At 48.7% G+C, this 25,398-nt stretch overlaps 1 protein-coding gene across 2 annotated transcripts in view; it reads right to left on the reverse strand.

Moving 5' to 3' along the window:
- SORCS3 (sortilin related VPS10 domain containing receptor 3) overlaps positions 1–25,398 on the reverse strand; it is a 499,588-nt gene that overhangs the window by 117,232 nt on the left and 356,958 nt on the right. For both annotated transcript variants that reach the window (XM_006135388.3, XM_075935518.1), the window contains exons 6-7: positions 24,915–24,979; positions 13,844–13,962 (exon numbers count right to left, since the gene is read on the reverse strand). In XM_006135388.3, the coding sequence (XP_006135450.2) occupies positions 13,844–13,962; positions 24,915–24,979 (184 nt within the window). The remainder of the gene's footprint in view (positions 1–13,843; positions 13,963–24,914; positions 24,980–25,398) is intronic.

The raw sequence follows: 25,398 nt of genomic DNA on the forward strand, positions 1-25,398 counted from the left end.
AAGTCCTAACTGTAAAGGTGGTTAAACACTGGAATAAATTGCCTAGGGAGGTTGAGGAATCGCCATCATTGGAGATAGTTAAAAGCAGGTTAGGTAGACATCTATCAGGGATGATCTAGATCAGGGTTTCTCAACCAGTGGCATGAGTAACCCTTAGGGGCACTCGAGAAACATCTGGGGGGTACATCAACACAACTGAAATTTGGGGAAAACTGAATTTTTGTTTTACGTTTTACAGCGTTGTTTTAGTTTTGTACTTTTTACCCCCCAAAATTTCATCGGCTGCCTGGCTACAATTAAGTTGTTTAAACAAAGTTGTTGCAATGGTAGAAAAAAAAATTGCAACCAACTCATTGTACAATCAGTAGGTCTAGAGCGACAGAGACTCTACCACAGACGCTGCAATAGCACTGGCCAGCGGGCTAAGCAGCAGATCCTCCACAGTACTTAGGATTTCACTGCAACTTAGGCAGTGAAATAGCTGTGGGGATCTGGATCTAAGGTACTATTCCGCCCACTAGACATAACATAAAACCACTATTTTACCTGCCAAAAACGGGGTAGTTTCTTACTGCCCTTTTTCCTTTCTCTTCTGTTCATGTGAATGGGGACAAGAGCTGTGTCACAAATTTGAACTCCCAGCTTCTTTCTGTCAGCCAGTCTTTGGATAAGATTTTAGAAGGAGCACGAACGAGGCACCTGTTTCCCAAGAACTATTGCCATCAGCAGAGCTCCTGGCTTTTTGATCACGGGACCCGGTGTAGTCCACACACCTCCTGGGCATGGTGCTCTGTTCTACCTTAGCTAAGGGCGAAGAGGCTTTTTAGCTCATGCAGTAGAGACTCAGGTGTTTCGCACCAGAGGTTCCCAGGTTTGAGCCTGGCCACCGATGACTCGGGTCTGTCTGTATTAAAAACGCAACAGAGCTTTACACACAGGGAGGCATGTGGGTTACACCAGCTCTTCCCAGGAATGATATTATACAATAGCAAGGAGGCAGAAGCCCACAGCTCGAAGCCACAGCATTCTCTGGATTGTATGTGGGAATTCAGCATAGTAAACTCATTCCATATGAAGCCTACAGATTACTCTGCTGCCTGCTTTAGTATGGAACTGTGTTTTCATGGTCTGTATGCGTCTATATATGTGTCCGGGTGTGTCTACTCTGCACTCCAAAATCAAAATAAGATAAGCAATGTGCGCTATGCCAATTGCGTGTCTTATTTCAAATCCATTTTCAAACAGGTTATTTTAAAATTTGGTGTCTATACAGCACCAAATTTCAAAACAATGCGCTATTTCGTGCCATCCCTTATCCCTCGTGCAATGAGGTTTACTGGGATGGCGAAATAATGCACCCGTTATTTCAAAAAATATTTTCAAAAATAACGGGTGGCTTGTGTAGGCGCAGGGCAGCTATTTCAGAGTACTGCCAGTATCCCGAAATAGCCATGCAACGTAGACATACCCTAATTAGAGTATAGAGACATGTGTCTAGGTTCTGAGCATCCTCCTTTTGAAGTCAGCAGTCAGCCAGCTAACTGAAGCAGGCACACAGTCACGTTAGAGATGCTGTCTTCTCTGCTTTGAATAAAATCTAGTTGTGGTCACTCGGATACAGCTGTGCGGTATATAGAAGTAAAACACGGGACTTTTTCATGACAGCGAGCCAAGTAAACGCGTGCAGAGTTATACCAAAGGCATCAAACCAACAGCCCAGGCAGCAGTACATCTGGAAACCGTGCAATTTCCCTGCACAGAAACAGAGTTAAAACGCACACAACTGTACACATTGGATCTCCTTTTGAAGGATTTTCAGAGGAAATATTTTCCAGTCTGCCATGTATTTTACATCATTCCACTGCAAAGGCAGTTGTTGTTGCAGACAGTGTGTCAAGGGAGGTGTAGGGAGGGGGGAAAGAGAAATAAAAGAAACTATGGAATAAAACACCCCCAGAAACAAAATGACAGGCAAAAAACAGGGGGAAAGTTAATCAATTTGTACCAACAGCTGTTGAGCTTTGAGTTCCAAATTCAGTAATATTTGGCATAGTAAAGATGATACAGTGCCAGGAATAGAAGAAGGTGATATGTAAGCAAACAGGAAAGTAGGGGTATGTCTACACTTGCAGCCTATTTCAGAATAGGGCTGCAAATGTAGGCATTCGGAATTGCAAATCAAGCCTTAAACCTCATTGCAGGAGGAATAACAGGTAGTTCGAAATAGGGCTTTATTTTGAACGCCCGTTTCACTGCTGCGTGTAGACGCGGGCAGATATTCCGAGCTTGTAAATTTCAAAAAAAAAAAAATGGTGCCCGTCCGGGAAGATGCAAATCAAGTGCGGGATAATTAAATCCCGGGCTTGATTTGCAATTCCAAATGCCTACATTTGCAGCCCTATTCCAAAATAGGCTGCAAGTGTAGACATACCCTATCTAACTACACATTGCTCCTAATTCTTTATGGCACTGACGGGTTTTAACTAGCGCGTAGGATGAATTCTCTGTCATCTTCAGGATTCTTGACCCTCCCATTGGAGCTTGTTTTGCATTTTAAGCGGGGGTCGCAGAAGATCAGCTCTGGCAGACAGTAAAACAGGTGTAATCATGTTCATCATTTAAGCGTCTTCATTCTATTAGTTTCATAATCAGTTTTTAATGATTTCTTCAATAGAAATCTCAGGGACCAGACCCTATAAGTCAAAGAATACTCCATTGTTCCACCAAAGCGTTCTCTCTACCATTGATTGCAAAGATAAAAATCAATCCCAGCTAAGGAGGGAGAAGTTAAAAATAAATAGTGTGGATTGATTTTTGTGAAGACCTTTTCTCTTCCAGTTTAAAAAAAATGGAGGAAAACGGTATCTTTCTTTGAACATGGTGTATTTAAGTTCTGCAAAAATAGAGAGAATGATCCAGTCTGGTGAAATCAAAAGTTTAACTCCCCGTCCCACCTAGTTTCATTACAGTGTGATTTCATGGTTAAAAAAATAACCCTCTCTCTTTTAGATGCAAGGCTACTTCTGTTTGTCTTCAAGTGAAGTTGTTGCTTGCTGAAGTTGTTACATTGACATTGACTTGATGGGAATACCATCAAGTAGCCACATAACAAATGCAGCCTGTGCCAATTATGGGACTGATGCGATAACAGTGGCTTAGATTCAGTGTTATCACAAAGCATGCCTATTCCAGAGATTATTAAGCACATGCTTAACTTGAAGCACATACTTAAGGTCCTGATGAAGGCATTTGTTGAAGTGGTTTCCTGAGTTAGAGTCAGCATTTGAAAAACACAGGATGATATTAAGAGGTCATTTTTATTATCTATTTCTGAGATGTACAATTTACAGGCCTACTTGGCAAATGATCACTTTTCCCTCATGGAACAGTTTCAACAGACATTCTGTTTGTTTTCATTGAAATACTGTCCCCATTTTTAGGTTTTCATTGTACACCTGAGAAAGAAAAATGTTTCGGTTTTCAATAGGAACTCCAGCATTTTGGACAAAATCGGAAAATTGCCATTTAGCCAAACAAACCCTTTTCCAATGAGAAAAAAAGTCAGCTATAACGTTTGACCATCTCTATTAATTAGATTCTCTGTGCTAGTCGTAATTCAGAATTAGTATTTATGGCTAAAGGAGCTATCAGACATTCCACAGACAGCACTGTATATTAATTGTGTGCAAATGCTGGCTTTGATGTGGTGACCAAAGTAAGTATTTTATGGAGGCTTCTTTACTCAAACGAAGGCTGGATTTGTTCCACAATTCTTCTGAGCAAACATTTCCCTCGGATCCACCTAAAAGAGTCATTGCTTATCCAGACCGTTTTGTGCAAGAGCTCCATTCATTTGGGGTCAGGGAGAATTCAGTGGAATTTCAGCTGTGGAATTTCTAGGGCTAACTGCTCTCGCTGATACCAATGGAAGTAGCTGCATTGACAGCAACGGAACTGCAACTGTGTAAAACTATTGTAAGAGACTCAGGCCTGTTGCATGCAAAATGAGTTCACATCTCAAAGCACTTCCCAACCTTTTCAAATGTGTTTATCCTTACAGCACCTTTGTGAGGCAGGGAAGTCCTATTACTCTTCCAAGGTGAGGAACTGAGGCACGGAAAGACAAAGGGTATGTCTACACTACAAGAGTCTTTTGAAATAAGTTATTTCAGAATAATAACTCCCAAAATAACTATTTCAAAATAGCACGTCCACACTGCAGGGAAGCCTCAAAATTAATCCAAGACAGGCTCCACTAATGTGGATGGGCTACCTCAATGTGGAGTCCCAGGAAGCGCTGGGGAGTAATTACTTTGAATGGCCCTGGGGAGGAGCTATTTTGAAATAGCAGCAGTGCAGTGTCCACACTATCGCTATTTCAAAGTAGAATTTTCAAAATAGGTGTTATTCCTCATGAAAGGAGGGCTTATTATTCCGAGATACGCTTGGTATTTCGAAATAACAGGCTTGCTGTGTGGACGCTCACCTTGTTATTGCCTAATAACGTTATAGTGTAGACGTGCCCTCATTGATTTCCCCAAGATCACATGGGAAGTAGAGTCAGGGATGGTGCCCCTCACCTCTTTTTGTCAGATGCTGGGACCAAGTGACAGGGAGAGGGATCACTTGATGGTTTCTTGCTCTGGACATTCTCTCCGGGGCACCAGGCTTTGGCTACTGTCAGAAGACAGGCCACTGAGCTAGATGCACCTTTGGTCTGGCCCAGTCTGGTCGTTCTTACATGGCAGAGCAGAGACTTGAACCAGGCCTCTTAAACCGTAGGCCACTACCCACACCACCATCCTTCCAAACAAGTGACTGGTGATGCACACAGGGAAGGATAATTTTTCTCTAAAGTTCACATATTCTGCACAGCATCCAGGCATCTAGAAGCCATCCAGTCATCATCTCATCCGTTGACAAGCAGTTTGCTCTCACACCACTGTACATCCAGGCTCCCTGCTCACAAATGCTAACACAGCCTTCATTAGGAAGAATGCTAGTGAGAGGCAAATTGCCCCTTTGGCCCTAACGGCTATGTCTAGACTGCAAGCCTCTTTTGAAAGAGGCTTTTTCGAAAGTATCTTTCGAAAAAGCCTCTTTCGAAAAAGAGCGTCTAGACTGCAAGCAGTACTTTCGAAAAAGCAAGCCGCTTTTTCGAAAGAAAGCAGCGAGTGAGTCTGGATGCTCTCTTTCTAAAAAGCCCTGTTGGCATTCAAGAACGCCTTTTTTCGAAAGAGCACTTTCGAAAAAAGGCGTTCTTCCTCGTGAAATGAGGTTTATCGTGGTCGAAAGAAAAGCCGCGTTCTTTCAATTTAATTTCGAAAGAACGCAGCTGCAGTCTAGACGCAGGTGAAGTTTTTTCGAAAAAAAGCTACTTTTTTCGAAAAAAAAAACCCTGAGTCTGGACGCAGCCAACATCTCTAACTCTTCTATCATCACTGTCGGCAACAAGAGCAGGCAATACAGCAGCAGGTCCCAAATCACGCGGCCGTCACAGCAACAGCGATCGATTGAAGGGAACAGAGGTGCCCAGACCAGCCACCGATCCCAGAATCACTGGATTTGGGGGAAAATGGAGCCAAGAGAGAAAAGCCCAGTTTTAAAGGGGCCAGGGAAACGGAGTAACAAATGGAATCCAACAGAAGAGCCCCATATATGAGGCGAAATGGCAAAGTGGTAGTAACAACTATTAACTTGCCGTCTGCGTGTACTTCAGGGCTAGCCACACAGCTCTCGTTTGAATTCCATGCAGCCGGGTTCTGAGCAGCTACATAAATATACCACGTGGGCTGAAGGAGGAAAGGAAGCTGATGGCCTTTAAAAAGGCTGGATAATGATTATTTATCACTCCCCGTCATTTGTCCCTTTGGTTAATGATGCAGGGAGCTTCCAATTTGAAGTGGAAATGAAGCAGATCCTGAAGTAAACAGCAATCCCTTCTGACTTAGGATTGAGGGAGGAGGTTCACTCCCTCATTCAGTGGAGGATATTTAGCTCCAAAGGGTGGTTTGGTCCACTGGAGAGAATAGCCAGAGAATGGTGTGGAGAGGGCCGATAAAGAAAAGTTATTTATTAGTTCCCTAAACAGAAGAACTAGAGGACACTAAATGAAATTAATGGGTAGCAGGTTTAAAACTAATGAAAGAAAGTTCTTCTTCACACAGCATGTAGTCAACCTGTGGAACTCCTTGCCAGAGGAGGCTGTGAAGGCTAGGACTATAAGGGTATGTCTACACTACCCCGCTAGTTCGAACTAGCGGGGTAATGTATGCATACCGCACTTGCTAATGAAGCCCGGGATTTGAATTTCCCGGGCTTCATTAGCATAAGCGGGGAGCCGCCATTTTTAAATCCCCGCTGCTTCGAACCCCGTGTAGCGCGGCTACACGGGGCTCGAACTAGGTAGTTCGGACTAGGGTCCTATTCCGAACTACCGGTACTCCTCGTGAAACGAGGTGTACCGGTAGTTCGGAATAGGCACCCTAGTCCGAACTACCTAGTTCGAGCCCCGTGTAGCCGCGCTACACGGGGTTCGAAGCAGCGGGGATTTAAAAATGGCGGCTCCCCGCTTATGCTAATGAAGCCCGGGAAATTCAAATCCCGGGCTTCATTAGCAAGTGCGGTATGCATACATTACCCTCCTAGTTCGAACAAGGAGGGTAGTGTAGACATACCCTAATAGAGTTTAAAGAGAAGCTAGATCATTTCATGGAGGTTAGGTCCATAAAAGGCTATTAGCCAGGGGATAAAATGGTGTCCTTGGCCTCTGTTTGTCAGAGGCTGGAGAGAGATGGCAGGAGACAAATCGCTTGATCATTGTCTTCAGTCCACCCTCTCTGGGGCACCTGGTGCTGGCCACTGTCGGCAGACAGGATACTGGGCTAGAAGGACCTTTGGTCTGACCCAGTACGGCCGTTCTTATGTTATGTTCTTATGTTCTTAGCCACCAGCCATGAAGTTCAAATCAGGATTTCACAAAGTTCAGAAGTGGTTGGGTCTGGGGATGTGGTATGAGCTCATCTCTAGTTTCTAAACCAGAAAAACACCCACCTGTCTCCTCTCTCTGCTGCCCTGTAAAACCCCATCGACGCTTGATTACAGATCATATTAGCCCGCATGGCGTCAGGGGCTGTCCAACCCACAACATGCCCTACCGCCCTAAGACAACCCAATTGTCATGCCAAATGCCTCCTCTGCCCTCTGTCCTTCACAACACATGATTTACAGTTGGTTCAAAGAGAAGGGCGTTGTTCTGGTCCAAAGTTCTCAGCACCACCTCTTTCAGCCCCCTGCAGATATTGATAGATGTATGAGCAAGGGCTATGAACTAGGCGATGAACTAAACTAGCAGAACATCTGATATGCTAGCAGAACATCGTCAAGAAAAACGGGACCATTATGGCACACATGCCAGAGTTGTTTACTTATTAACTATTATTATTATGATTACTGCTATGTAATTTTCATTGAGGTGGGGGGTTTTGACCAAAAATGCCTCTGCAGCCAACTGGAAATTGGCATGAGAAGAATCTACATTTTAAAGCATTTTGGAGCTTTACTGAAAAAAAGGAAACATTTTTCAGTTTCTCGAAAGTTGGAAACTTTGGTTTTTCTCCCCCTTGAAAAACTGTGTGAAAAATGTACCCAAAATGAATATAGGCTGCCCCCAACTTGTGACGCAAACGGTTCTGGGGATAGCATCGCAAGTCGGGGGCATTGTAACTCAAGCCCGCATTTACAACACGCATCATACGCCGTCGTAAATTCAAGGTCGAGGACGTAAGTAGGGGGATTTCAGCCCCTTTCTCACTTACGGAAAAGGTTGTAAGTGTGGGGGTTGTAAATTGGGCCATCGTAAAGCAGGGGCCTCCTGTACTAGTTTCCTTCCAAATGTTATCCCAAAAATGAAACACATTTCCAGCTCTGCTGCCATGTGGAAGTCCCCAAAGATCTGAAACTGGGCCCAGGGTGCGAGGCACCGTGCGCTCAGATAACAGAAAGACCATCCCTGGCCAAAAGATTTTGCAATGTGGCTTTACATAGGAGGCTACAACAGCAGCTCCAGTAATTGTCAGCAATCCAATCTGACAGGAAGCTGTAGGTCATCTTCCAGGCTGGGTTCAGACAATGAAACCATCCTGGCCACAAGTAACCAAAGACAGGGTGGACAGTAAAGAAAACAATTGACATTCTGTACTTGATGACGCTGCAGCGGGGGAAAATGACACCGATTTGAATGGCGATGCTGTAGCTGATGACTCACAGACTCCCTTGAATATTCTCCAGCCTGTTAAAATAATGTTAATGTCTATTTGAGGAGTTTTTGCAAATGGCTTTGATTTGGCAAAGGATATTTTTTAGATGTGAGCAGCTATTCAGTAAGGATCCAGTTCTGCCGTCGGCTATGGCAGAGTAAACCTATTCATTTAAATGAAATCCCAGAGGTGTACCTGAGGGCAGGATTGTACCACGAGTATATAACTTCTTAGAAGCTTTTCCCGGCATTGCTCAGGTCTTTAACTCAATTCATTTTTGATATTTTTGGAAAATAAAATGAAGACGTCCAGGCTTCATTTGAATCTTTGCCCTGAGGTGGGGTTGGGGATGAGGGTTCAGTTTTCAGGCTGCCCGGAAGGAGGTCTAGGTTGGACATGAGGAAAAACGATTTCCCTAGGCGGATGGTGAAGCACTGGGTTCCCTAGGGAGGTGGTAGAAACGACTTGACAAAGGTTCCCGGCTTGACAAAGCCCTGGCTGGGATGATTGAGTTGGGATTGGTCCTGCTTTGGGCAGAAGGCTGGACTGGATGACTCCTGAGGTCTCTTCCAACCCTATGATTCTATGAGAGGACTACCCCCTTTCGCTCACCACAGCAGCTTGGGGCCAGGTGAGAAGTACCTGTCCATGGCTGCTGCAGTTCCAGAGGGCACAGATGATGGAGGGATGCATGTCCCCTGGCTTGGGCAGGTCTAGACTCATCTGTCCTCTGTGCTGCCCAGCCAGAGTGAGGAATGCAGCCAACTGCACTTTCCCGTCGCTCCCTCACAAAGGGGAGCAACCAGCAATGTCCCCATACACATCGGGGGAAGAGGAAGCTTCACCGCCCCCCACATACACCCTCCCTAAAGGGCACCAGGGATCTGAGAAGCTCGGGGGGTGGGGGAGAGGCACCCAAGCCAGCCCCTTTCACCTCCCTGGTGATTGCACCTTTGTATGGTTTTATGAGATGCGATCCCATTCCAGGCACATCCCATTTTCTTGGCACAACCAAACCCCTGACCTTGCTTTAAGATATGCGAAGGGGGAGCCGCATACCAGATTTGGTGATCCTAGCTCTTATAGTTTAGGAGTTCTTGGACAAACAAACAGACAAACTCTCTCGAATGTTCAGTAGATGTCCAAGCTCAGATGACTCCTCTAGGCACCTTAAAATCACATAGCTCAATCTGTGCATGTCTACACTATGGGATAAGGTCGAATTAAGGTACACAACTTCATAGAACCATAGAACAATAGAGCTGGAAGAGACCTTAGAAGGCCATGAAGTCCAGCCCCCTGCCCAAAGCAGGACCAATCCCAACTCAATCAACCCAGCCAGGGCTTTGTCAAGCTGTGACTTAAACACCTCTAGGGATGGAGACTCCACTACTTCCCTAGGGAACCCATTCCAGTGCTTCACCACCCTCCCAGGGAAAGAGTTTTTTCTAATATCCAACCTGGACCTCTCCCACCGCAACTTGAGCCCATTGCTCATTGTTCTGCCATCCATCACCACTGAGAACAGCCTCTCTTCATCCTCTTTGAAACCTCCCGTCAGGAAGTTGAAGGCTGCTATCAAATCCCCCCTCACTCTTCTCTTCTGCAGACTAAATAAGCCCAACTCCCTCAGCCTCTCCTTGTAGGTCATATGCTCCAGCCCCCTAATCATTTTGGTTGCCCTCTGCGGGACCCTCTCCAATGCATCCACATCCTTCCTGTAATTGGGGACCCAGAAATGGACACACTACTCCAGATGGGGCCTCACCAGAGCCGAGTAAAGAGGAATAATCACATCTCTGGATCAACTGGCAATGCTCCTCTTAATGTAACCTAATATGCCATTAGCCTTCCTGGCTACAAGGGCACACTGTTGACTCATATCCAGCTTCTCATCCACTGTAATCCCCAGGTCCTTTGCTACAGAACTGCTACTTAGCCAGTTGGTCCCCAGCCTGTAACAATGCTTGGGATTCTTCCATCCCAAGTGCAGGACTCTACACTTGTCCTTGTTGAACCTCATCAGATTTCTTGTGGCCTAATCCTCCAATTTGTCTAAGTTACTCTGGACTCTATCCCTGCCCTCCAGCGTATCTACCTCTCCCCTAGCTTAGTGTCATCCACAAACTTACTGAAGGTGCAATACATCCCCTCATCCAAGTCATTAATAAAGATGTTGAACAAAACCGGTCCTAGAACCGAACCTTGGGGCACTCCGCTAGAAACCGACCATCATCCTGACATCGAGCCATTGATCACTACCCGCTGGGCCCAACCTTCCAGCCATCTTTCTATCCATATTACTGTCCATTTATCCAATCCACATCCCTTTAACTTGCCTCAAGAATATTGTGGGAGACGGCATCAAAAGCCTTGCTAAAGTCAAGGTATATCACATCCACTGATTTCCCCATATCCATAGAGCCAGTTACCTCATCAAAGAGGCTAATCCGATTGGTCGGGCATGACTTGCCCTTCATGAATCCATGCTGACTATTCTCCATCACCTTCCCCTCTTCCAAGTGCTTCAAAATAGATTCCTTGAGGATCCCCTCCATGATTTTTCTAGGGATTGGGTAAGACTTCAGCTATGTTAATTGCATAGCTCGAGTCCAAGAACATTAACTCAACTTTTGTCACTGTCCACATTGCAGGAAGTCGAAGGAAACACTCTCCCTTCGACTTCCCTTGCTCGTTGTGGAAGCAGGACTCTCATTGCAAATTAGCGAGTCTTCCCTAGACCCTCTCATTCGACCCCTGGAAGAGTGACAGCGGCAGCTTTTAACTTCTCTGTAGTATAGACGTACCCTCTGATAGCTATTCAGTCAATGGATGATCATTTGCTGTTTAATTCATTTTCTTTAACTGAGTTGATGATAACGTCTGTTTGTTGTGCCTTCTCCTATTTGTCTCCTTGCTATGCTCAAAAATCCCAATCTTTTCAGTTTCTCTTCATATTAACATTTTCCAAACCTCTACTTAGTCGTATCACCCTTGCCTGCACCTCTTCCAATTCTGCAATATCTTTTTAAGCGTCCAGCAATGCATGCGACATTCCAGAGGTGTGCAAGCCACTCATGATAACATTTTCCCTATTATTCACCGCCTGGGTTTTTTATTCGCCCTAACATCTTATTATCTTTGAGGTACACCGAGATGCACAGATTTACTCCAGTGGAGGCTCAGACTTCGTTAGCGTAACGATGAACTCAGATACACTGGCTATCCACGGGTGGATCTCTAAGTGGATGTCTGCACTGACTGACAGCTGTATCTGTTTCACCTGATTCACTCTGGGGCTCAAGCAAGCGTAGACTCAGAGCCTGTGCACATATCTCTAATGCAGCTGTTCAAGCGCCACACGTTCTTAGATGGTAATTTGTAAGTTATTTAACGTTCAAAATAATATAAAAAAAATTGCCAATTAAGGCTAAATGAAATGCAGAGTTAAGTGCATTTAAGGCGCCTCGTTTAAAGTGTTGCCAAATATTTTTTACTTGGAGTAATTAGTGACTATTAATTTGCGCCCCAAGCGCTCCGTTTCCTGTGGTTGCCAATTTAAGGCAGACAAATGCTCATGCAACGGAGGGTATCTCCTCACCCATACAAATAGTTCAGTATCTCAGGCCTTGTTCTCGTAGCTCCGGAATGATAAACCCTTGTCAAATGTGCTGGAAGCCATAAAGGGACACAAACGCCGGGGAACTCTCTAGGCTGCTGAGATAAACAGCCAATTTCATGCAGGCTCTCGTCGAGATCTGGTGTACAGTAGATGTTTACCAAAATAGGCAGGGGTGCCTCCAGTTGTAGACACAGCTTATTAAGGCCCGTTATTATGTTTTCTAGAGGCACAAGTGCTAATTACATCAAAGGAGCTCTACCTTACTCCTGGCATTGAGTTAGTGGTCTCTCCAGTCAAGCAATCACTTGAAAAAAGCTAATTTACAACAGCAGAGGCAATTTTGTGTAATTTTTGTGTGACTACAAAAAAAAAAAAAAAAAGCCAAACAGCTCTGCAAGAAGAGAGAGCTCTCTAAGGACCATGTCTGGTTTATCCTCCTCCCACCCCCGCCCGTTCTTCCCTCTGAAACAAGTTCATCTCTGCCTCGACTTGCTCAGATCATGTGGGTACATCTCAGTGCAACGTTTCCCTGCGCCCCTACGCATTGCTACACCTCAGTGCGGGCTGGTCTCTGCTTGCGGCCAGTAACGCTGGAACCATTTTTGGAGTGGGGGTGATGAACTGCACTGGCCCTTCCTTCTGTCTGTGCCTCTCACTGCCACTTAGAGCTGGGGCCGGCAGCCAGGACCCTGGGCCTGGTGGCTGGGTGAGACCCCAGAGGCGGGGCCTGGTGGTGAGGCCAGCGACTAAGCACTGAGGCTGGCAGTGGAACGGGGCCTGGGCCTGTGCCTGGGCGTGAAGCCCTGTGGCTGGGACCCTGCGTGACTGGGGTGCAGGGCTGGAAGACAGGAACCAGGGCAGCAGGCGCAGGTGGCCGGGCCGCACAAAACCTGGGGGTGCTGCAGTACCCTCCTCAGCCCCGCTTCCCACACTTGTGCTTGGAGCATATAATAAATTAGTCCCCTGAAGGCTGTGGAGCTATGGTCTAATTCTGGTTGGTGGCATGGATACGAACAGAAGAACGGCCAAACTGGGTCAAACCAAAGTCCATCTAGCCCAGTACCCTATCTGCCGACTGGCTGTGTAGGGGGATGGTAGCCTGTGCAGGAGATCCACCCAATGACCTGGTGATCCCTTCCGGCTTTGAACATTGTGTCTCTCAGGTCACCGCCATCCTCGATGTCTTCATCTCTCACTCCTCCTAGTCACAAAACCTGATCCTGGCCCCTCTGCCTGGAGGTTGCTTCCTCTGAAACTGCTCTCTCAGGTGGGGGCCGTTCTCTTGCACACCCCTTGATTTGTCCCCAAAGGAACAAGCTGGGGGGATGTTGGGCCATTCCCTCCAAGCTCTTGCCTTCTCAGACAGTCTCCCCTTCTTTATCTCATAGTGGTCCTCCATTGCCCACTTCCCCCAACCTCCTTTCACTTTGATTCTGCCTTATATCTTCCTCTCTTCCCCTAATAACTTTGCTTTCCAAACTGGTTTCCTGACTGGCTCATTAGCATTCTGCCTCCTTGTTTGACTGTCAAGCCTTCATCAACTCTTCCATTTGCCAAAATGGTTCCTCATTCAACCACTGCCTCTCTGCTCTCTCTGTCAAGGTCCCGATTTGCCAACAGGCGCTCTGCGGCATTTTGCAAGACTCCCGTAACAACAGTCGGCACTTCCACAGTGCCTCCCCTCTGAGGAAGTACAATCTGCCCTGCGAGGTAGGTAAAAATCCTCATAGCAGAAGAGGAAACTGACACACAGCGAGGTCACTCGACTTACCGAAGGCCATGCAGTAAACCTGTGGCTGGCTCTCCAGGATCTTCCCAGGCCTTCTGACTTCCCGTCCTGGGCCTTCCCTCAAAACTATCTTTCCTCCCGCTGGGTGGAAGAAAACATGCTGCATAGCACAGGATCTGCAGCCCCGCCCCCCTCTTCTGCCCCCCTTCCTCCTCAGATAGTGTGTCGGAGTACCTGAATGAAGACATATTCATCCTGGACAACAAGGGAGTTGGTGTCGATGGAGCGAAAAAACGGTCCACTTCTAGTAGTCTCCGAGCACTCCTGGATCCGACAGGTGATATAGTGGGCATCTGTAATGGGAGAATAGGCTCACATGAGAAATTCCTCCCCAGGAGTTCATTGCCCCAAAACTGCATGAGCCGCTCCAAAGAAGGGCGCGGAATGGAGTGTCAGCCTGGGCTTCATTATCCTGGATTCTGTAGTGAAATGGGTTTACCATTCTCATGCTTCAGGATATACGATGAGCATCTGATTAGATCGGAAAAGGATTCCATCCCCTATGTAAAGCTCTGCACCCTCTTCTAGGCAAGTCTAGGCCCTGTATACTTCTTGTAAACACATCAAAACACGCATTGAGCCCTTATGCGTGTTTCCACCCAGCCTGTTCTCCTCCTGTCTATGACATAATCCTTTTCAAACTCACCCATCACTTCTACCCAAAGCATCCAAGACATGGGGAGGTAGATAGGCCTTGCAGCGAAACCCGAAAGTCAGCCCATCTGGCCTGTGATGGCCGAGGACGGAAATCAAGTTCTAGGTTCTAGCCTCTCATATGAAATGTGCTGCCGCCTTCTGTTCAACTCAGGAAGCCATTAGGTCGAGCCTCTTGGCCGACCCCAGCGGTTGAGGTATCCTCCAAGAAGAGGGAAAGCCATCTATCCATTGACCATCAGTGTGGTCACAACAAGGCTTACAGCTGCCTCCGCGAGTGAGCGGACCGCTCGCACAGATCTCATGACACGCTCTTGGCATGAAGCACCACCTAGTTTTAGACACAGACTCTTGTGCATTGACGGCAGGGGTCTCATGCCAAGAAGACAAGAGCACAGGCAACTATCAGGACAAAACAAGAAGCTGCAAACCTTTCTGGTGAGAGACAAAGTATTTTGTCCAGTGGTGCTACTTGGATGTCTGGGAGCAGCTAGGGGGTGTCTAACTGGCACTGCTGAATCCAAGGAGATCTGTTCAGTAACTCCACTGGGTGGCTGCCCACAAATAACGAATGTAAGTATGATTATTTATGAAGTGCTGGTGAGTCACTGGATGCTGGACAGCAGTACAGAACTTTTGAGACACTCCCTACCCCAGAGAGTTTACGGTCCAGACCAGAGGTTCCCAACTGCCGGTCCGTCGACCAGCGGCGGGTCGCAAACCCCTGTCTGACAGGCCGGGACCACAATGAGGCTGTTCCTACTGGGTAGCCTCACTGTAGCCCCAATTCCAGCTCTGGCAATCACTACACAGCCCCGCTGGGGGGGCCAAGCACCGTGTGCAGACCGGCTGCTCCTGTGACCCCCTACTCCTCCTTCCCCGCTCCTGGAGCCTCCCCCTGGCCTCCAGCTATGCCCAGCCAGCAGGTAGACACATTATTATTATGCATTGTTCATAGGAAAATATGAATGTGAAGAATGCATGAGTACTGTCTGGCGCAATTGAGGTGAAAGGTTTGGAACGGAGAATGTTTTTTAACAAGTATTAGTGTAACCACCACCAGGTGGATTTGAACCTAGAACCTCAGTCTCTTGGTCTTAACTGTTGCTGTGGTCTAGGTTCCACTGCATGGGGACTGCGCTAGGTGTGTGGGTTACATTAGCAACTATTTTATTAGTTGTGTTAAATGTGTGCGCAGCAGTTTTTCAAACCATCGTGGTTTTTGTTAACCATCATGTCCCCCCCCTCCTTTGATTTGCCTGGTAGATCATGGGCTAAAATTACCCTAATGCATATGCAGCTATGCAAATACATTAATTGCCATAATGAATATGTAAATATTTCAGTGCTGGTCCACCGGTGGTTTTTGAATGAGTTTGCCAGTCCGCAGTATAAAAAAGGTTGGGAACCACTGGTCTAGAAGCCATAAGAATAGCTGCAAAGAAAGGAGTTTCTTTAGATAAAGGTCTCAAATCGATATTCCTCCTCCTTCCACACACACCCACTTTCACCTCTGTGTCCTTCCCTGAGCAACCAGCGTAGCTCTATCCAAGTCAATAGAGTTATCCCAATTTGCCCGACATGGGATCTGTTTGGAGTCGCCCTATGAGGTGGTGGTGGGGCCCCCACACTATGACCGGAACATTATTCCATGACTTGGGGGCTGCTTGGAGGAAGGCCTGGTAGCAGGACAAGGACATGAATAAGGCTCAGCAAAATCAGATATTACCAGAAAGGGCCCATATCAGGAGTTAGATGAACAAGCAGGCCCTTTTTTTTAGGGGAGGGGAAGGCGATATGGACAAGAGTCAAGCTTGATGCGAGTGGCACTGGGTCATACCAATTAAGAGAGGGCAATGCTGTGACCTCATCAGCTGTGCTTTGCCTACTTTCCATTGCCTCAGAACAAGTCACAGACCAGAAGCCTTCCAAGGCCCACGTGACGCAGGCCCCTGGATTACATCAGAGCGATATGAGGAGACTGAGGCCCAATGCTGCACAGCAGGTCAAGCAGAAGAGCAAGAAATATGGGGCAGGAGGCCACGGTCCCTCCCTCGACAGCAAGGCTTCAAAAGGAAAGCCACCTTTTCATCCCAGGGACGCTCAGAGAACAAAGCCGGTGGCCCCTCACCATGAGTATGCCAGCACAGGCCAGCCAGTGCGACGGAAATGGAAAAGAAGAAAGGAAGGGATGGTTAATGCTGTAGGGAACCTTCCAGGCCACACAAACCATTACTCTGCTCCCTTGGAAGCTCTGCTCTCGCCCCAAGGTTCCTATCTACCAGCTTGCTCGTCTTGGGAAGGGAAAGGGAAAAGAAAGGAACATGAGGTCAAACAAGAAAGGTTTCCATCTTGGGCCCGGGAGCTCTATTCACATTCCACGATCTAACTCAAGACAGCTGAACATGAGTGAGCCTTGTTGAGCGAGGCCTCCAGATCCCTAGAGTGCACCAGGAAAAAAAATAAACTCACTAATCTTTCCTTGGTGCTGCTGCTGGGAATGGGACTGGCCAGCAATCAGCACAGACCAATGACGCCTTTCAGAGCATCAAGGCAGCAACATGGCTCCCTCACGCTTGTGCCGCCTGTAATTTGGGACTGCCCTGCAAAGTGAGTGGGGCCAAGCCATTACTATTTTGACCGGAGGAGAAGTGGAACTCAACAGGTAATAGAAACAAAATGGCCGCCTCAGGATACTAGCCGTGGAGTTTAGCCATCGCTAGGTCGTTGTGCCATTAGGGGTTGGGTTTATTATTTCTAAACGAAGAGATCGCGCTGGGACATAATGGGATTCTTTGTCTGTGGAAGCAGGGAGTGGAGAGGAAGGATGGTCTCGAGAGGAAGTCTGGGACACCTGGGTTTTCTTCAAGACTCTGATACAATGGTACCAAGAAGACCAAACAAATGTGACTGGCGTATAGAGCAACTTCCATGCGAGGGTAGATTAAAAAGGCAGAGCCTGTTCAACTGAAGAGAGAGAGTTAAGGGAGGTGGGGGGAGGAAAGGGTTACAACATCCCAAATAATGTGGTGAAAAGTAGATAGGGAAGTGTTATTGCCCCTTCCCTCAACCGCAAGAACCAGCAGTCACACAATGAAATGAACAGGCAGCAGATATAAAACACACACAAAGGAAGGTTTTTCTCATTCAACACACAGTCAGCTGTTGCAATGGGATGTTGTGAAGGCCAAAAGGGTAGGTTCAGAAAATAACTAGATAGGTTCATGGAAAATCAGAGGTTCTGGAACTATTTTTAGGGGGGATGCCAAGGTGCAGCCCCCAAACTTTTTTGCACCCCTCACTGTGGTCATACCTAGAGTTGCCAACTCTCCTGGGCTGGGCAGACCAGATGTCATTGTTGCTAATGGCATCCTGACTGTCTAGTCTGGGACAATTGTCAAGCCAGCCATGGCTTGGGGGGGTGGATGTGGAGCCCCAGGCTGGCAGCAGGACCTGCAATGGTAGTGTGGCCTCCAGGGTTGGTGGCCTAGACCCCATGGGTGGCTGACTACAGAGCCTGCAAGGACCCCAGAGGCATGGGCAGCTGGACCCCAAGGAGGGCTGAGGGTGACCAGGCCAACAGGATGCTGAAGGGGCTGCTGGGGATCAGGGTGCAGAGGCAGGGCTGGCCCCTGGGTATGGGGAAGCTGAGGTGGGGTTTGAGCCTACCATGCTATGCTCCCCAAGCAGATGCCCTATCCCCATGGCCACTCCGGAACCTCCCTCCCCACTCCAGGATGTCCCTTTTCCTTCCTTGTACAGAAACCAGCTCCATCCCTGGGGCAGCCAGTGTTGCCCCGCCTCCTCTCCCACACAATCTCTTCTACTTCCCAAACCTATATGGAGAATAGGTCCCTCAGCAGCTGAACATTAGTCAGATGGCCAGGGATGCCACCTCATGCCCCCAGTGTCCCTAAACATCCACCTGCCAGAAGCTGGGCTTGGACTCCCGGAGATGGAGCATTTCGAATTGTGAATCAACTGGCACTGGCCACTGTGGGCAGACAGGACACTGGGCTAGATGAATCATGGGTCTGACCCCGTCCGGCCGTGCTTCTCTCCCTGTGTTCACTTTGCGTAACTCATGCCACCTTTTTCTGCCTCCATTTCTCAACGTATTAAAGAGGAGCCAAGGAGGGAGAGCCAGGAGGCTGAATTCTGCAGTAGATTCGGAGAGCCATGGCTAGAAAGTGCCCTAGAAAGACCGTGTTATGTGCGGTGTGTGAACATGGGCACACATCAGACAGGATAAAATTTGATGGCACAGAGCATCATAACACTCAAAGCAGCCCTGAGGGTTCTACAAAGCAAAGATTGAACCAGCCATGTAAGTAAACTTGACTGCCACGTAGCCAGCCGGTGGTGCTGGAGTGGAAGTGTGGGATGTCCAGCCACGTACTCTGGCTTGAAGTAGTAATAACAAACAACAAATACCTGGTTTCCATTATCCTCACTCCCACAATAAAAATTATCCCAGCATCCCTGTGGCCAGCAAGCCTCACCTACCAAGGACCAAACAGGGGATGCTGGCCTTTAAAATGCTTCACAATAACCCCACTTGAAGGACAATATGGGTTATGTCTAGACTACATGCCTCTGCCGACGGAGGCGTGTAAAATAGGCTACCCGACATAGTCAAGGAAGCGGGGATTTAAATATCCCCGGCGTCATTAAAATAAAAATGGCCGCCGCGCTGTGCCAGCTCAGCTGATCGTCAGCACGGCACGCGAGTCAACACACGGATCGGTTGACAAGGGAAGTCTTTGTTGACCGCTCCCTTATGTCTCATGAAATGAGGTTTACAGGAGCGGTTGACAAAGGCTTCCCTTGTCTACCGATCCATGTTTTGACTCGCACGCTGTGCCGACGATCGGCTGATCCAGCACAGCGCGGCGGCCATTTTTATTTTAATGACGCCGGAGATATTTAAATCCCCGCTTCATTGACTATGTCAGGTAGCCTATTTTACACGCCTCCATTGGCAGAGGCATGTAGTCTAGACATACCCTATGAAAACAGCACCAGGAGGCCACCTGCAATGATGGTGCATTTCTTCTAAAGAACTTTTCTGCAGCCATGAGTTCCAAGTCCTTGTAGAAGTCTCTACAACAGGGGCATTTAAAATGGAAGGAAACCAAAATGATTAGGGGGCTGGAGCACATGGCCTACAAGGAGAGGCTGAGGGACTTGGGCTTATTTAGTCTGCAGAAGAGAAGAGTGAGGAGTGATTTGAGACTGAAGGGAGGTTCCAAAGAAGAAGGAGAGAGACTGTTCTTAGTAGTGATGGATGGCAGAACAAGGAGCAATGGCCTCAAGTTACAGTGGGGAGGTCTAGGTTGGATATTAGGAAAAACTATTACGCTAGGAGGGTGGTGAAGCGCTGGGATGGGTTCCCTAGGGAAGTGATGGAATCTCCATCCCTAGAGGTTTTTAAGTCCTGGCTTGACAAAGCCCTGGCTGGGATGATTTAGTTGGGATTGGTCCTGATTTGGGCAGAGGGTTGGACTCGATGACCTTCTGAGGTCTCTTCCATCCCTAAAATTCTATGATTCTAAAATACAGGTTGCACTTCTAAAATTCAGGATTTTCTGATCCAGAAACATCCATGGTCCGGCATGAACATGGATGTTCCAGGACCAGAGAGTCCTGGCTCAATGCAGGGTGTGGGGGACCCAGGAGCTGGCCTATGGCTCAGCTAGGCTGCTTGGGAGGGCACATGGCTCACCTGGGCTGTGGAAGAGGATCAGGAGCCGGCACACGCTTCAACTGGGATGGGGAAAGACCAGGAGCTGGTGCGTGTTTCAGCTGGGCTGCAGAGAGTGCCAGAAAGTGGGGAGAGCGGCATCGGGGGCCTGAAATCACTTCCCCTGGTCCGGAAAAATCCCTCATCCGGGACCAGTCAGGTCCCGAGGGTGCTGGACCAGGGAGGTCCCACCTGTACAGGTATCCGAGGAGCAAGGTGAAGAAGATGCCATGCATTTGGTTCACAAAAGGGTTTGCTCAGAGTTTTGATGGAAGATTCTTGGGACCCCTTTAATGTGTCTATGAAATTCAGCTCCCTGTGTTCCCATAGTCGTGCCCAAAGGTGGCCATAACACCACTGGACTGCCAAAGGAAAGGAACCCCCGGGAAATGAAATGGACCTTAAATGCAATGGAAAAGACACTGCTAGTTCTAGACAGAGCCCATGATAACTGCAGGGAACCAGAAAGTGCCACTCTCCTGCCAGTCCCTGCCCTGGAGAGTCACAGTAATAAAGCACGGAGTGGTTCATTTCCGCTCCAGCAATGTGCAGTCACCCCGAGGTGCTTCCTCACGTCTAGGTCTGGGGAAGCAGCGCTAGCCCCATTGGGGCCCTGTTCTGCTCTCTGCTCACTCTGTGCTGGTCTCCCTTTCGGTAACGTGCCTGTTTCCGGGTTAATCCTGTCTCCTCTCAATGGCCACTGCACCCGCTCTGAGCCTCTGCTAGACTCCTTGCTCCCGGGCAGGAATTAGGACTTATTCTCCCCCCAGACAGCCTTTGTCTCCCCAATGATCTCCTTCATCCCAGGGAGCGACTGCAGCCCCCTTTCCAGCTGCCTGGCTTTATAGCATTGTCTCAGCCCGTCCGCAGTTGGCCTTCACCCACAATGCACCCCCACCTCGGCTCTTGCTAGACTCCTTCCTCCATGGGGCAGTCTCAGGGCTTATCTCACTGGGCTTCTTCCCCCTTCTCCTTGACAACCTCCCTCACCTCAGGGAACCACTGGTGCCTCCTTCCCCAGCAGCTCCCTTCCTGCTTTCAGCCTCCCCGCTTCATAGTGTTGACCCACGCCTTCCCCACCGGCACATCACCCTTAATTTGCCTGGCCCTCTCTCTGGGAGTTGCGGCTGGGTAAGCTAATTGGCCTGTCAGCCCCTCAATAACCCTATTAGGGCTGGTGTGCAGTGCACCCCCCAGCAAAGGCTGGATAAAAACAACCTTCTAAGGTCCATATGGTGTGATGTCACCCACAGATGGCAACACCCGCAGCGAGCGCAGGAAGAGCAATGGGATTGCGTACAGGGAGGTATTTTTAGAAGCTCTTGGCCACGGTGCCTTCACCCACACAGTCGGTTGGATATTCTTATCCCCACACCCAGTGGGCAATTTGCTGCCAGGGAATCACAACCCAGAAGCCCTTGCAAATGAACCCCACGTGTTGACATGGCAACCGGCGTTCTGCCTCACTGTCTCATTTCAAGCATGTGGCACTTGTAATGACATGGAGACAAAGAAAGGCCCCTGCGCCACATGCCCACGAAGGCCGGATGTTTTGCTCCTCTGCCCATGTTCCGTTTTGTTTCTTATTTCGTTATGTTTAGTGCAATGACGTGCACGAAACAAAACAAATCTTCGAGCCTGGCAGTCCTTGGATGCAGCAATTAGCCCAATCTCCTCTCCCTTCATAGAGCAGATATTCTATCCCATGGCCCAGAAGGAAATGAAAGGATAAATTACTAGATTTTGAGGGGGAAAACTGACTGGGAAGACTACAAAGCAGCCTCATTCGGGCAAGAGGCGGACTGACGACATGCACTGCACTAAGGGGAGAGGCAGGTACTAATTAGCCTTTTTCGACAGATCCTGTATGACTCAAAAATGAGATTTACAGGATCTGTTGAAAAAGACTTTATTTTCGACAGATCCACATCTAGACTGCTGGTTTTTTTCTGAAAAAAACTCCATGTTGAAAAAAGTGGCGGCCATGCTTATGCTAATGAGGCGTGGGATATTTAAATCACGGCTTCGTTAGTAATTTCAACGTGCCTAATCTACATCTCTCTGTCGACAGAGGGATGCAGTCTAGACACAGGGATGCAGTCTAGACACACGCTCTGAGACTTGTGAGGGAAGAGCAGGGCCTGCAGAGCTCAAGGGTACAGCTTCCCCAGGAGACAGAAGAATTGGCCAGATACTAAGGAAAGAAGACTGCATCCTCTTCGAGGCAGATGGAGCAGACCTGCCGGCATGTGTGGCCCGGTGGTCCTTCTTGGGTTAAAACACCTTTCCCCCCCAAGCAGATCAGACTGAACCTTGTGACAGACAGCCCCCGTCTCGCAGGTCTGATCCTTGACATAGACAAGAAAGGCAGCAGATCAGTGGCAAAGCCCCCGACAGACCCTAGATCGCTCATCTTCCTCAGAACGCCACCCTCAGGAGACGTCCCTTGACTCATTTCCATGTCTAGAATGCAGGAGATCTTCCTGGAACCATTGCTGTCCATGCAACACATTGAACCAGGGTGCGGCTGGGCTAGGACACAGCTGTATTTTCACTCACTCGGCTGTAGCTCAGGCATCAGGTCGGTGTCCCAGACGGGATCACCTAAGCTGCCTTCTGCCTACAGCAGGACAGAGAATTTCACCCAGACACTGCAGGATAAGCAGAGCTAAGCCAGCTCACGCCGACAGAGGCTCTGCCGTGTAGCCTGGATGGGAATCCATTGTTTCCCTGCAGTGCAATTGCTGGGATGTCGGGGGCAATTAAAAAGCGCACTTCCAGCCACGCGGTCGCCACTGTAACAAGCTCCACTGGGGAGGGGGAGGGGAAGCAGTTTTGGGACCCACGAGACGAGCTCCCATCATAACCCATTATCTCCTGACAATGCCTGCCGTCATGGGGAGCGGCTGTGTGCCATGGCCCTGTTTGGCTGGCTCCTCTTGTTCAAGTCTGTCTCGCCGGGGAGCATTCAAGCTGAAAAATGCTGAATGGGTACATTACAAATAACGCAAGCAAGCAAAAGCTGGAGGAAGACGCTGTCTCCGGAGCCAAAGGGACACCAGGGCGCCTGCTTCCCCGACCCGAGGGGTCCAACTAGCTGTCTGAGTCTGCTGAGAGTGAGTTTGACTCCTGCGCCATCAGCAATGTGATCGTCCCCCCCCCTCCCACACACACAATTCCCTGGATGCACGCAGGAGAAAATACACAAAAGTGGCAAGCTGGCTGCCTCACCCACAGGCTGCCCCGTTTTACTGGCTTGTTGATATGGCGCTTTTAGTGCCTCGTTATTTATTCCGAAGGCGCTGGTGCCAATTTCCCTGCTGAAGGGCAGGGCGAGGCTTTCCAAGTGCAGCCGGAAGGACATCCCGCAGACCTACAGCACTGGCAGCACGAGGCCCCGAGTGCAGAACGTTCAGATGGAACAGGGTCTGAATGCAACAAAACGGAACCCTCGCTCCGCAAAATAGCCCTGCCCAAACCAGTGGGATCCTTCCCCATCCACCACCCCACAGTAACTGCTGTGAAAGGGGGGGTGATCCCCACATGTCCCTTTGCAGCCAGAGCTCTCTGCAGGGACTTTCCCCAGCTGGGGGACCAGTACGTTGGCTGTAAAAGGATCTGGACTAGAGGAAGCCAAAAGCAATCAAAGAAAAACTCTGTCCCCTGTAGCAAGGTGTCTGGAAAGGAGCAACTGTAACCAGAATCCACAAAGTCCTCACTCAGGACACTGGCTCAGGGCTCCCGAATTTAAAACGCACTAAGTCCCTAAGGTGGAGCAGGCTAATCTCTGGAGCCAGAGTTAGCTCACTGCAGCTTCTCCTTGCCTGTCCAGCTTCCTGCTCTGGTCTAAAGAGGCCAACCTGGGGGCACAACACGGAGCCTCTCTGATTACACCCATGCTGTTTTGCTTGTGAACTCCTGGCTATCGCTAAAAGAGGTAATACACTCCTTTCCATGCAATCTGCCTTTCTAATTCCCTCTGTATTTCCAAAGGGACACAACATTTCACTGTTGCCTAATGTTGCACTCAGCTGTTAAGCCACTGCCATGCTACACCCCAGAGGCAGTTGCATCGCAGCACCATAATTCCTGGGTATGATTTGTAAAACATCTGGGAGATGGTTAGGTGAGAAAAATGCCATGGAGATGTAAATGTACTTGTTTGCAATACATCCTATCCACCCGGTTAGCAAATTAATTACTCACAAATTTATTCCACTCCAAAAATAGGTGTCTGCTTTTCAATGACAGAGGGAGATGTTTATTTTTTCCCATTTAAATCAGTGCCAGTTCTGTGCTTGCTGAGGATGGGAAGGAAGGTCCCACTGCCATATATCACACAAATTGGAAAGATCCGCTCTGTGTGTGTGTCAGGGGCGGGGAGAGGGAAAACTTTACGAATTTATATGTGGATCCAGTTCTAAAAACCAAGGAGGATTACAAGCAATTTGCAACATGTTGTGAACCGTTATCAGCCAAATTCACTGGCACATTCCAGCTGCTTTGCACCACTCTGCAGACGCAAAGGAGCCACACAGCAGGATGCAGCTGCGTTGTCCCTGATGGGATTCATGCAATTGACACACCTGCTATTGACACAGTCATTGCTGAGCTGAGCAGGGAGCTGAAGGAGTTCTACCTCCTCCCCCTGGGTCTTGTTCTTGGCCCCTCCTTCTGCCCCCTCTCTGCAGGAATGAGCACCGCACGACTGAGTCCCCCCAAAGACTATGGTAAGACTGTTGAAAATCAGACTCAATCTAAGGACTCGACGCAAGCCGAGTGAAATGCAGTTCCCGCTCCCCGCCTGGCTCGGGGCTGCTTTGACCAGCAGTGGGCTCAGGCACTCACGTCCGTCAGCTGTCCGGGCCTCCATGTGCACAAGGTCCGACTCCTTGTCCAAACCGGTGACAGACCTGGGGAAGAGACGGAAAGAGAAGGCAGCTGGTGAGATGAAACACCCTGACCGCACAGGGAGGGAGCTGGGAATGCCAAGGCAGCTGCTGTCCCCCCCCCCCCTTTGTCTCCCCATTTTAACAAGCCTCCCTGGAGCACAAGTGGATTTAACCTATGAAGACTCCACATCAGCAACGAGCTGCAGTGACTCCACGTCGGTCTGTGTGCACAGCAGCCGGAGGGCGCATTTCCCAGCTGAGGAGAAACGCGGGCACTAGCGCCGATTGAGGCAAAGCACAAAGTGTATCGGCGACCGCACAAGGGATGAGAGGACTAGCTGCCCCCAATATGAGCCCATCGGGCTTCAGGGCATGTGCTCCAGTGGCTAGCCCCACCAATCCCTTGCACCAGGGTGGCTACATGTCTGGTTTTAGCACAC

The sequence above is a fragment of the Pelodiscus sinensis genome, chromosome 8 (genome assembly GCF_049634645.1).
Source record: "Pelodiscus sinensis isolate JC-2024 chromosome 8, ASM4963464v1, whole genome shotgun sequence".
In the NCBI taxonomy this organism is placed as follows: domain Eukaryota; kingdom Metazoa; phylum Chordata; order Testudines; family Trionychidae; genus Pelodiscus; species Pelodiscus sinensis.